The sequence below is a fragment of the Salvelinus namaycush genome, chromosome 7, assembly GCF_016432855.1.
Source record: "Salvelinus namaycush isolate Seneca chromosome 7, SaNama_1.0, whole genome shotgun sequence".
Taxonomy (NCBI): domain Eukaryota; kingdom Metazoa; phylum Chordata; class Actinopteri; order Salmoniformes; family Salmonidae; genus Salvelinus; species Salvelinus namaycush.
The window spans coordinates 47,774,039-47,784,924 of NC_052313.1; the positions used below are offsets into that span (position 1 = coordinate 47,774,039).

A 10,886-nucleotide genomic window follows, 5' to 3' on the forward strand; every position below is an offset into this window, starting at 1 on the left:
CACACACACTGCCTAAACTAGTCCACATGCATCTCTCTCTCCTGAGAGCCAGGTGGAGGAAAGGCCGATGAGACATGTGGGGATAAGAGAGCTCATAAGGGAGATGAGAGAGGAGTGTGTGTGTGTGTGTGTGTGTGTGTGTGTGTGCGTGCGTGCGTGCGTGCGTGCGTGTGTGTGTGTGTAAAAAATACATTATATTTATACAGTATATTTACCTTTAGTGCAATTATTTCCTGAAATGTTTCGCCTGTACTAGTAAGTATTTTTCATTTTGTCAGGAGTGGCTCTTGAGAACAAATGATCTGTTTTGAATTATAAGCACATATTTTCGCTTTCTTTTAAAGGGTAAAATAATGTATCCAAATTGGCCCCGCTGGTGCAATGCAGCAGTTCTTGTTTGTCCTGTTCTATTGTTCATAGAAATTAATAGAATAACAATCGGCACACTGAGTTGGACTCTGTCTCTCCCTAACTAACTCCATCAACTGTTATAGGTCAATGCCAGAAAAGTGATTGTCTTCTTGAAGTCTGAACGTTTCAGTCACAGGCGGCCGTTTGCACCTTAATTGGGGAGGACGGGCTCATAATAATGGCTGGAAGCGAATGAATGGAACGGTATCCAACACATCAAACACGTTGTTTCCATGTGTTCGATACCATTCCATTCACTCCATTCCAGCCATTATTATGAGCCGACCTCCCCTCACCAGCCTCTTGTGGTTTCAGTGTTCACCACTCTCATTTGCCCATGGCTTATTTCACCTCAACTAGCTTACATCCAACATAGTATACCAGATAATGAGAGTTACTTCCAGAATATACAGTATAGCTAAGCTGAGAGAGAAGGTTTTGAAGGTCTCTGTCACCTACATGTTTAGCTGGAGGCTTATTCTCTATTGATAAAATAAAACATCCTCTACTTCCTTCACAGTGTATCGACAGGTTTTAAAGATCCCCTTCCATTTTCTTTGATTTCACATGCACAGCTGGTCTACCCACTCATGTGTATACTAAACTATGAATTCTAGGCTTGCTTTTCGCTCTATTTCATTAGTCTACCAAAAACAGCCCAAAATCCTCCATGTCCTTTTTGGACCCAGCATTTTCGCCCCATCGCGTCTCTGGAACGCTACAGCAAGTCTCGGATATTAGATGACAAGAATGTCACCCGGTCGGACGGTAAAATATATCACCGGCATGAATCAAGTTGTCATTTCCAATTTATGCCAGAGCACAGGTCCTGGTGCTGTAGACAGACTACTGATGCTGTCCGCTGTCCGCTCTCTCTCTCTCTCTCTCTCTCTCTCTCTCTCTCTCTCTCTCTCTCTCTCTCTCTCTCTCTCTCTCTCTCTCTCTCTCTCTCTCTCTCTCTCTCTCTCTCTCTCTCTCTCTCTCTCTCTCTCTCTCTCTCTCTCTCTCTCTCTCTCTCTCTCTCTCTCTCTCTCTCTCTCTCTCTCTCTCTCTCTCTCTCTCTCTCTCTCTCTCTCTCTCTCTCTCTCTCTCCTCAAACAGTAACAGTATCTCTCTGATTCCAACATACAAAACCCTCTTCAGAATGTCTAATTTATTTGTAATTTAGTGCATGCTTATCCAAAGCGACTCACAGTTAAAACATATAGTGTACTCACAAGGTGGTACTGAATGAAGAGGCTGTGCCAATAATGCCAGGATCTGTTTGTCTGTAACAGATTTGATAAGGAGACCAGAGATAGTTAAGGTGGCCCCTACAGAAACAGTGCCTGCGCAGAACATACAGACCAGGAAGTGGAGTGTGCGGCCTTAAGTTCATTATTTCTTACCAACAATCATTCAATTATATCTGTTATCAGGAGAATACACAAAGGCTAGAACCATACTGGGAATCTTTATCAATGCCATTTTAATTTAACACTAATCAAAGCGAGAGAGCACTTATTAATTCAGCCTCCATCAGGACCCTCACGCACCATTTACCAGCAGGAAAGCAGAATGACATCTTCACAATATTCACAGCAACATCCAATTGGTGGAGGAGAGAAGCTTGGAAGAATGTCAAAAATAATGGGTTGTTTTCTGATTTACTCTCCTCTTCCTGATGCTTATTTGTCCAATTATGAACCAAGTATTTGAAAATACAGACGCTGGGAGACGAGAAGCAAGTACAGGGAGTGAATATTTAATAAATAACCGACATGAAACAAAACAAGGACAGCGTCTGGACAGGGGGACCAAAACGACATTAATGCTGACACGGGGATGAAACTAAGGAATAGACAGATATAGGGGAGGCAATCAATAAGTGATGGAGTCCAGGTGAGTCCAATGAAGCGCTGATTCGCGTAATGATGGAGACAGGTGTGCGTAATGATGTGTCACCTGGCGCCCTCGAGTGCCAGAGAGGGGGAGTGGGTGCAGGCGTGACAGTATTTGGGACATACTAACAAATCAGGGCCCCAAAGTAGGTGCTCTGTGGTTAAGGAGTAGGTCAAATGGTTGCATAGTGAACTACACTTACACACAGAACCATGTGGGGCTATGCTTCTGTGGTGATGCACTATGCAGAAATCGCTCCACCATTTCCTGGTTGCTAAGATTCTCATAATTTCAGTTTATGTGACAAAACAAGCAAGTATAGTGTAGAGAATCATTGTACCATCTAAACCTGTGTGTAATATATTTTCCATAACCAAAAATATTGTATTTTAAGTTGTTTGAAGCTGGTGTACAAAACCGAAAGTAAAAGACGCAAAAACTAAACTTAAGAACGGGAAGCATAGAAATAGCGCACATAGAACTGCTTCTTAGACTTGCTTTCAATGAGAATGACAGATCTATAACTGAAACCTGCAGCACACTCATTTAATGTTAAGACACTGAGCACCCCAATTACCTCCCCCTTACTCCAGCTGCTCACTATGTGTAGATGCCCATCCCAGGAGGTTGGTGGCACCTTAATTGGGGAGGACGGGCTCGTGGTAGTGGGTGAAGTGGAATCAGTGGAATGGTATTAAACACATGGTTTCTATGTGTCTGATGCTATTCCATTCGCTCCGTTCTAGACATTAGTATGATCCGTCCTCCCCTCAGCAGCCTCCACTGCTGCCCATGTAATTACTATAGGGTCAGGTCCAGTCTTAGATATAAGGTGGCTGTTGATAGGCTGCCTTGCATTAATCCATGTCACTGTATCGCTGCCTATGGGGGCCTGCAGTGCTGCATTCCCAAGCAGCCTCCGTCTGACTGACTCCACAGTTTGCATTTCAAAAAGAAAGAAAAGTGGGTCTCTTGAGATTTGCCATAGTTGGAGCAGTAGCTTTCCCGAGACATACCTCATTGACAGCAAGACTTCATGGCTGGCTAACAATATATCTGAGATGGCTATATTCTATTTGGAAGTAAGGGGATTTCCATTTCAATCTTAAATCTGCCTTTCGTACTCCTTGATTTGATTGATATTTGACTGATATTACAGTTCTATATTACAATTCTATGTTACAGTTCTTGCCCTGCTTTCCGATATAGTTTTACCTTATAATCACAGGGAGACGGGAGCTTCTTTCATGAAGAGATATGTTGACAGCTCTGCTCATAAGAGTAGGCATCACATCTGTAGGGGGTAGTTATGTATTTTTCTCCCTTTCCACCCTTTTATCTCGAGATAGATCAGTAAATTGGACAGGGCGGCGTGAAACGTCTACCTTTGGTTTGGCATTTTGCCCATAGATGTGATGAATGATTTATTATAAAGCAGCATGTTCCTCTCATCTTATGAGCTGAAGTCCATCTCTGAAACACTCCGTTTTCTCAGTCTACTCAACAATAGCCTCGACAACTCTTGTTTTGAATTGTCCATCCCTAATCACACCCTTCTAACGAAAGTCACTATCCCCTTAAATAACAACTTCAGTTAATTAGGTGTGAGGACGAAAAGAGAGGCCCTCAGCAGTGAGTAACCACCAGGCTGGTCTAATGTTGTGGCGCATCAGAGTCAGTATATTACACTCTCTCTGGGAGGAAAAGACCTTGAACTGACTCCAGCCTTTAACATCACAGGGTGGTTGTGTATTATCACACTCTCACACACACACACACACACACACACACACACACACACACACACACACACACACACACACACACACACACACACACACAAATGAACAACACAAAAACGTACACACTGAGGAGAGGAGTGTTAGGCGTCAGGCCAAAGCAGTAGATACACGGGAGTGTGAGCCATGATTTCTAAGGCTGCTAAATTGAGTTCCTCAAGGAAGGGGGATGTGTGTGGTGATTTAGAGCTGAATGGTTTAATCCAGCCAGATGCATTGAATTTTCTCCCCCATCTCTCCAGCCCAGTGTGAAGGTGGGACTCCCTTTCAATTACCCAGAGTGCATTGTTGTCTGCCAGTTATCAGTCAGGGGCGGTGACAGGGCGCGGCGTGGTGGGACGACAGTGTCTCTCTTTCTTCTTTCTTTCTTCATTTCTCTCTCTCTCTCTCTCTCTCTCTCTCTCTCTCTCTCTCTCTCTCTCTCTCTCTCTCTCTCTCTCTCTCTCTCTCTCACTTTCTCTCTACACAAGGCTTTACTGTCTGCTTCCTGCTGTCATGACAACCAATTCAATAGCTCACATCTGTCAAAGACTGCTGTTGCTTGATGTTAATAGGCTTCTATTGTCATTTACACCAAAGACTTAATTTGGGAAATAACAACGCTTCACTGAGAGAAGAGAAAAAGTTTAACACATTTTTATTGAGTGAAAGGAATTTTTTTGTTGTTGTTGACATTTTCTGTTAAAATTCTTCTTATTTATTTGAATGTTGGGGAAAAGTTAAACAAAGCTCAATTGAAAGCCCGTCTTTTCCGTTTCCGTTATGGCAATCCAAGAATCAGGGAGAAAACATGAATATGATACTGCAATGATATTCTGTTCATATCTTGTTCATTCAAATAGCATCTGCAGGTCAAGGTGTTCTCTCTAAAAATAACCTACTTCAACATGAGGGGTGGAATGAATATGTGTAACGAGTCCGTCTGTCGTGAAAAGAGCAGGTTTCTAGTACTACTAGTACTACTGTACCATTTATCAGAATCGGCTGACACTGTGATCTCAAGCACAAAGAATCAATCTAAGAGAGAGTAATTAAAGGAATTGTACAGTACAATCCCAAGGAAATGACTGAAGGAAAGCAAGCAAAACGTCTCTCTCTCTCTCTCTCTCTCTCGCTCAGAGACAGAAATAATAGAGTGAACGGGACGAAGGAGGTCAGGGAGGGCAGATGATTTAGCAGCGGAGGTAGACTAAAAGAGAGAGTGGAATCGAGAGATGGATGAGAGGAAGCAGCCCGAGGTGTCCATAGAGATTGAAGGGTTTATAGTGGGTGGCGAAAACAAAGCTGCCAGTAAGTGAGTGGGTTTGCAGTGGGTGTCAAGGCCCAGAGGAGCATGGGGAGAGGGCTCAACAGTATCACTGAGAAAAAGGAGGGCGAGTGATAGAAAGAGAAGAAGGACGGAAAACGAGGGGGGAGAGGAAGGGACGGAGGAGAAATGATGGCGAACAATGGGGAAAGAGAGAGGGAGAGAGTTCTAAACAGAGATGGTGGAGGAATGATTGAGAAGAGGGGAGAGAGGTAGGGAAACATGACGAGATGGATTAAACTCCCAGTGAAAAGTGATGGGAGGACAGGGAAATATGAGAACATAGAATAGATCATTCTGCCACTGAACGAGATGGGATAAAGAATATGAATAGATGTCATCGTCGCCACTCTCAAAGTGTGACAGATAAGGCAGGACCACAACTCCAGAACCGTGAAGTCAGGCTAATCTAAAGAAATCATGAGAGCATCTCACCATTTTGAGCATCTCACTCAAAATGACATTTGTGGGATATCCACAGGACTTTCCTTTAATCACGCCACACAGCATTCAACTATGTCAAAACTATGTTCATTTCCAAAAGACATGGACTTCAGCCCTCTGAACCTCTGAACATTTTATTTGTCAGAAAGATAATCCTTTGGATACAGGAATATAACTGTTCACCTATGTTGATGCACAGATGCCATATTGCGTTATCCAAAGGATTATCTTAGTGACAAATAAAAGGGGCGCATACTGTGGGATTAATCTTTGGTTTTGACATACAGGTAACTGCCAAAATAATGGAAACACTTGTGTAAATGAGGGATACAAAGTATAATGAAAGCAGGTGCTTCCACAGAGGTGTGGTTCCTGAGTTATTAAGGAATTAACATCCCATCATGCTTAGGGTCATGTATAAAAATGCTGGGCAGGCCATTATTTTGGCCAATATTTTGGTTACCATGGCTATGCCCCCATCCACAGGGCACGAGAGGTCACTGAATGGTTTGATGAGCATGAAAACGATGTAAACCATGTGCCAATGCCGTCTCAGTCTCCAAATCTCAACACAATTGAACACTTATGGAAGTTTCTGGAGTGGCACCTGAGACAGCGTTTTCAACAAAACCCTCCATCCCTCCAATAGAGTTCCAGACCTTTGTAGAATCTATGCCAAGATGCATTGAAGATGTTCTGGCTCATGGTGGCCCAACGCCCTATAAAAACACTTTATGTTGGCGTTTCCTTTATTTTGGCAGTTACCTGTATATCTCCGTATGGTGGAAAACTGTTATTTTCGTCTGTTATTTTTTACACTCTTTTTCATTCCTAATACCAGTTTTTCATCAACACACACACATAAAGACACACTTTTCTTTCCCCACACCACAATCAGTAGTCTCACTGCTGGTAGCAACAGGTGCTTGTTCCCAGAGTAAAATCCAGTAGAGTGCCTCTCACTTCTTGTTACTGTAATGATGGAAAAATGCACTCTTCGCTTTGATCCAGAACCAGTGCTGTTGCTGTCTGTGATGGAAACACTCACTGAGCATGGTGGGCTTTTATCAGAGCTGACTTTCTTTAATCATGTCTTTCATCATCGAAGCGAAACAATGGTTATTTTGTGATTCATTTTTCCCCGTCACAAAGCCACTATTATGATAAACCATTCTAAAAAGCAGTGTGTGTGCATACTTATATGCCCATGAAAGGGCCATACAATTCCTAATAATGGCATCAGAGCATTGGTGCGTTATTTCCCTGGATGCTACAGTACCTATTCCACCAAGCGAGGAAGAGCTCATTACTGAACAATATTTCCCGTCATGCCAAGATCACTGTGTCATTGAGAGAGAAAGAGGAGGGAGAGAGAGAGAGGCAGGGGAAGAGAGAGATATAAAGAGAGAAGGAAAGAGGGAAGAAGAGCGAGAGAGACAGAGACAGAGAGAGCGAAAGAGAGGATGCAGAGCATTTCCCTCGGGAGTGTTTCTTCTTGAGGAGACTTGTCAGAGAGTAAGAGTGATATTGCTGATTTGACACGGTGTATGCAGCGAGGGAAGGACACGCGGAGATAAACTGTGTTTGTAAACAGAAAGTAGCCAGAACTAAAGAAGAATAAAAAGCAGGCCTTGAACATACCACCAGAGGACGGCTTGGAGAAGTATACACGCACCTAAAGCTATAGAGATCGTCTCACATGTTGAGTTATCTGTTATCTGTGATTATAGGAAACAAACAAAGATGATCTTTCTGTATGTTTTTCTAAGCTCATACTAACCCTCCTCATAACTCCACCCAAGTGAATACGCCAATGAGTTCTGAAGCATTCTTGTTAAGGCTTGACTAATTTGTTTTTTATCTATTTCTGTCCAGAATCAAGTGCTGGCGAGAAGAATGCAAGGAAACCCCCCTGGGACCTCTAATGGAATGGAATAGTACAATGGCTGCACTGAGGAAAAACGACAACCCTCCTTTTCAACCAGAATCCCACCGCTAGGCTGTATTAAAGCAGTCGAGGGTACTGAATTAATGTCAAGCGTCTCGTGTAGGCAGCATCATGCTGCACCGCTGGAAGTAGCTGGAGGACCACCCATGGAGATTCCGCCTTCTCGACGTTCTCAATGCTCCTAACACGCGCCAAGTAAACAGAAATGCCTTCAAAGGTCAGCTGCTTATACTTGTTGACGGTCGTTTGCTGGGCTAGCGCTCTCTGGTACCTGAGTCTGTCCCGTCCCTCCACCTCCTACGTGGGCCAGCTGTCCATCCCCATCCGCCAGAAGACCAAGCTCACCAAGAACGTGACCTTCAGCAATATACGGACTCGGCCGCTCAACCCGCACGCCTTCGACTTTATCATCAACGAGCCCAAGAAATGTGAGACGGAGGCACCTTTCTTAGTCATCCTGATCAGCACCACCCACAAGGAGTTTGACGCACGTCAAGCAATTCGAGAGACGTGGGGCGACGAGAGCACGTTCGGCGATGGCGTTCGTGTCCTCACACTCTTCCTACTTGGGAGGAACACGGATCCGGTGCTCAACCAGATGGTGGAACAGGAGAGCCAGATCTTCCACGATGTCGTAGTGGAGGACTTCATAGACTCCTACCACAACCTCACCCTCAAGACCCTGATGGGCATGCGCTGGGTGGCCACCTTCTGCCCCAAGGCACAGTACGTCCTCAAGACAGACTCGGACATCTACGTTAACATGGAGAACCTGGTCTACAACCTCCTCAAGCCCGCCACCAAGCCGCGGAGACGCTACTTCACGGGCTACGTCATCAACGGAGGTCCGATCAGAGACATGCGCAGTAAGTGGTACATGCCCAGAGACCTTTACCCTGAGACTAAGTACCCGCCTTTCTGTTCGGGCACGGGGTACGTGTTCTCGGCGGATGTGGCCGAGCTCATCTACAAGACGTCCCTGCACACCAGACTGCTCCACCTGGAGGATGTGTACGTGGGGCTTTGCCTTCGTAAGCTGGGCATCCACCCCTTCCAGAACAGCGGCTTCAACCACTGGAAGATGGCCTACAGTCTGTGCCGCTACAGACGGGTCGTAACGGTCCACCAGATCTCCCCGGAGGAGATGCACCGCATCTGGAATGACATGACCAGCAAGAAACACCTCAAGTGTTAATCAGCTACCTACAGTTAGTGCCAATATGAGGAGGTCCTGAATTCTTAATCTTCTTCTCCTCCTCCTTCTTCTTCTTCTTCTTCTTCTTCTTCTTTATTTCTTATTCTCTTCCTCCTCCTCTGCCCCTTCCACCTCTTCCTATCTCTGCATTTCTTTGTCACTGTACAGCACATGACCCCGAGGGAACAGTACTGTAACAATAACCGTCTGGCCGTTTGCATAGTCCAAGAGACGCTTCGCCAAAAGCCTCTTTATCAGACCGAGGTTACTCTCTGGTGTTGTAACTCCTGCATTCTCCCCCTTAGCTATTGATGAGTTTAAAGGCCACAGTTTAGAAAATAAAATAATTCTGTATATTTTCTGAAATATATTTGATAAAAAAATCCACTCTATGAAAATCAAATGATGTCCCACAATGCAATAGTATGCCATTTGCACCATATGTTGTTTATTAGATGAAATCACTAAAACGCAGAGGTGGAAGCTTAGCAGTGGGACAGAATGGCTCAGAATGCTGTTAGGCTAATCTATGTAGGCAACGCTGCTAATTTCCAGAAAAACTGGCCCTATTACTGAAGTAGTAGGGATGATAAGAAATACCAAGATATACAACCTATGTAAACGTTCTGCTGTCAGTTAGGTTGATAATGAATGTCCACTCTTAATTTCCAGTCTTTGTATATTTAATAAAGATGTATTTGTGGGATGTACTGTTTTGGTACTGCAACAGATGTTGTCATAGTGAAAAGACCATGATAAGTTCACGATGTAACAACGTGCTGTAGACATAGATTGAGTGTTCATTGGAATGATCGAAGATTGTTTGAACAGGAGACTAACAGTTCAATGGATCTGCTGTGTGACATGACGGACATACTTGCCTCTGCAATTGGGTTGTAATATATTGTTTTAAAGATCAAACATATTTTCTTACTATGGATCTGGAGTCCTTTGTATTGTACTATGTAGAGAATGACTTCATTTCTTGAACACCAGTATTTCTTATGGGACAGTACAAATGGCGATGTAACGATGTTAACCACATGCATTCCCAGGTGAATGTTATTCTATCTGTATGTGATGTGCAATTATCTTTCCGCTCTTTAAGCCGTGCTGTGACGAGATAGACTGCAGAGTGTTATATTTTCTATTACTTGAACCAGAGGGACGACACAACCAATGGCTGCATTACATTAAAGACTTATTTCATTTTAGAGTGTATTCCTTTTTTCCACGTATTTGGGATTTTAAAAATGCCGTAATGTATTATGTGTGATCCTAATAAGAGGACAGTTTATAATATTGTTTAATTATTCAATGGGTTTTTATTTCAATACATGCAGTAGACTGCCAAATACCTATTTATACCTGAATTAATGACTTCAGCATTACCCAAGTCCCTCTCTGTAGTTGCAGTGCATCAGGTAATGAATTGTAAACATGTTCGGCGCACATTGAGATTGCCTATCAACACAACTCTCTGTGTAAAGCTGTCAACACGCCATGAACAACTACTCAGAGAAACGCCTTCGTGCTATGACTCTGAACTACTCAGAGAAACGCCTTCGTGATATGACTCTGAACTACTCAGAGAAACGCCTTCGTGCTATGACTCTGAACTACTCAGAGAAACGCCTTTGTGCTATGACTCTGAACTACTCAGAGAAACGCCTTCGTGCTATGACTCTGAACTACTCAGAGAAACGCCTTCGTGCTATGACTCTGAACTACTCAGAGAAACGCCTTCGTGCTATGACTCTGAACTACTCAGAGAAACGCCTTCGTGATATGACTCTGAACTACTCAGAGAAACGCCTTCGTGCTATGACTCTGAACTACTCAGAGAAACGCCTTCGTGCTATGACTCTGAACTACTCAGAGAAACGCCTTCGTGCTATGACT

At 43.8% G+C, this 10,886-nt stretch overlaps 1 protein-coding gene across 2 annotated transcripts in view; it reads left to right on the forward strand.

Annotated features, from left to right (window-relative positions):
- Positions 1 to 10,198, forward strand: part of LOC120051318 (beta-1,3-galactosyltransferase 1-like) — a 126,851-nt gene extending 116,653 nt beyond the window's left edge. For both annotated transcript variants that reach the window (XM_038998134.1, XM_038998135.1), the window contains one exon: positions 7,717 to 10,198. In XM_038998134.1, coding sequence (XP_038854062.1) covers positions 7,995 to 8,984 — 990 coding nt within the window. In that variant the 5' untranslated portion in view covers positions 7,717 to 7,994 and the 3' untranslated portion in view covers positions 8,985 to 10,198. The remainder of the gene's footprint in view (positions 1 to 7,716) is intronic.
- Positions 10,199 to 10,886: the final 688 nt, after the last annotated feature.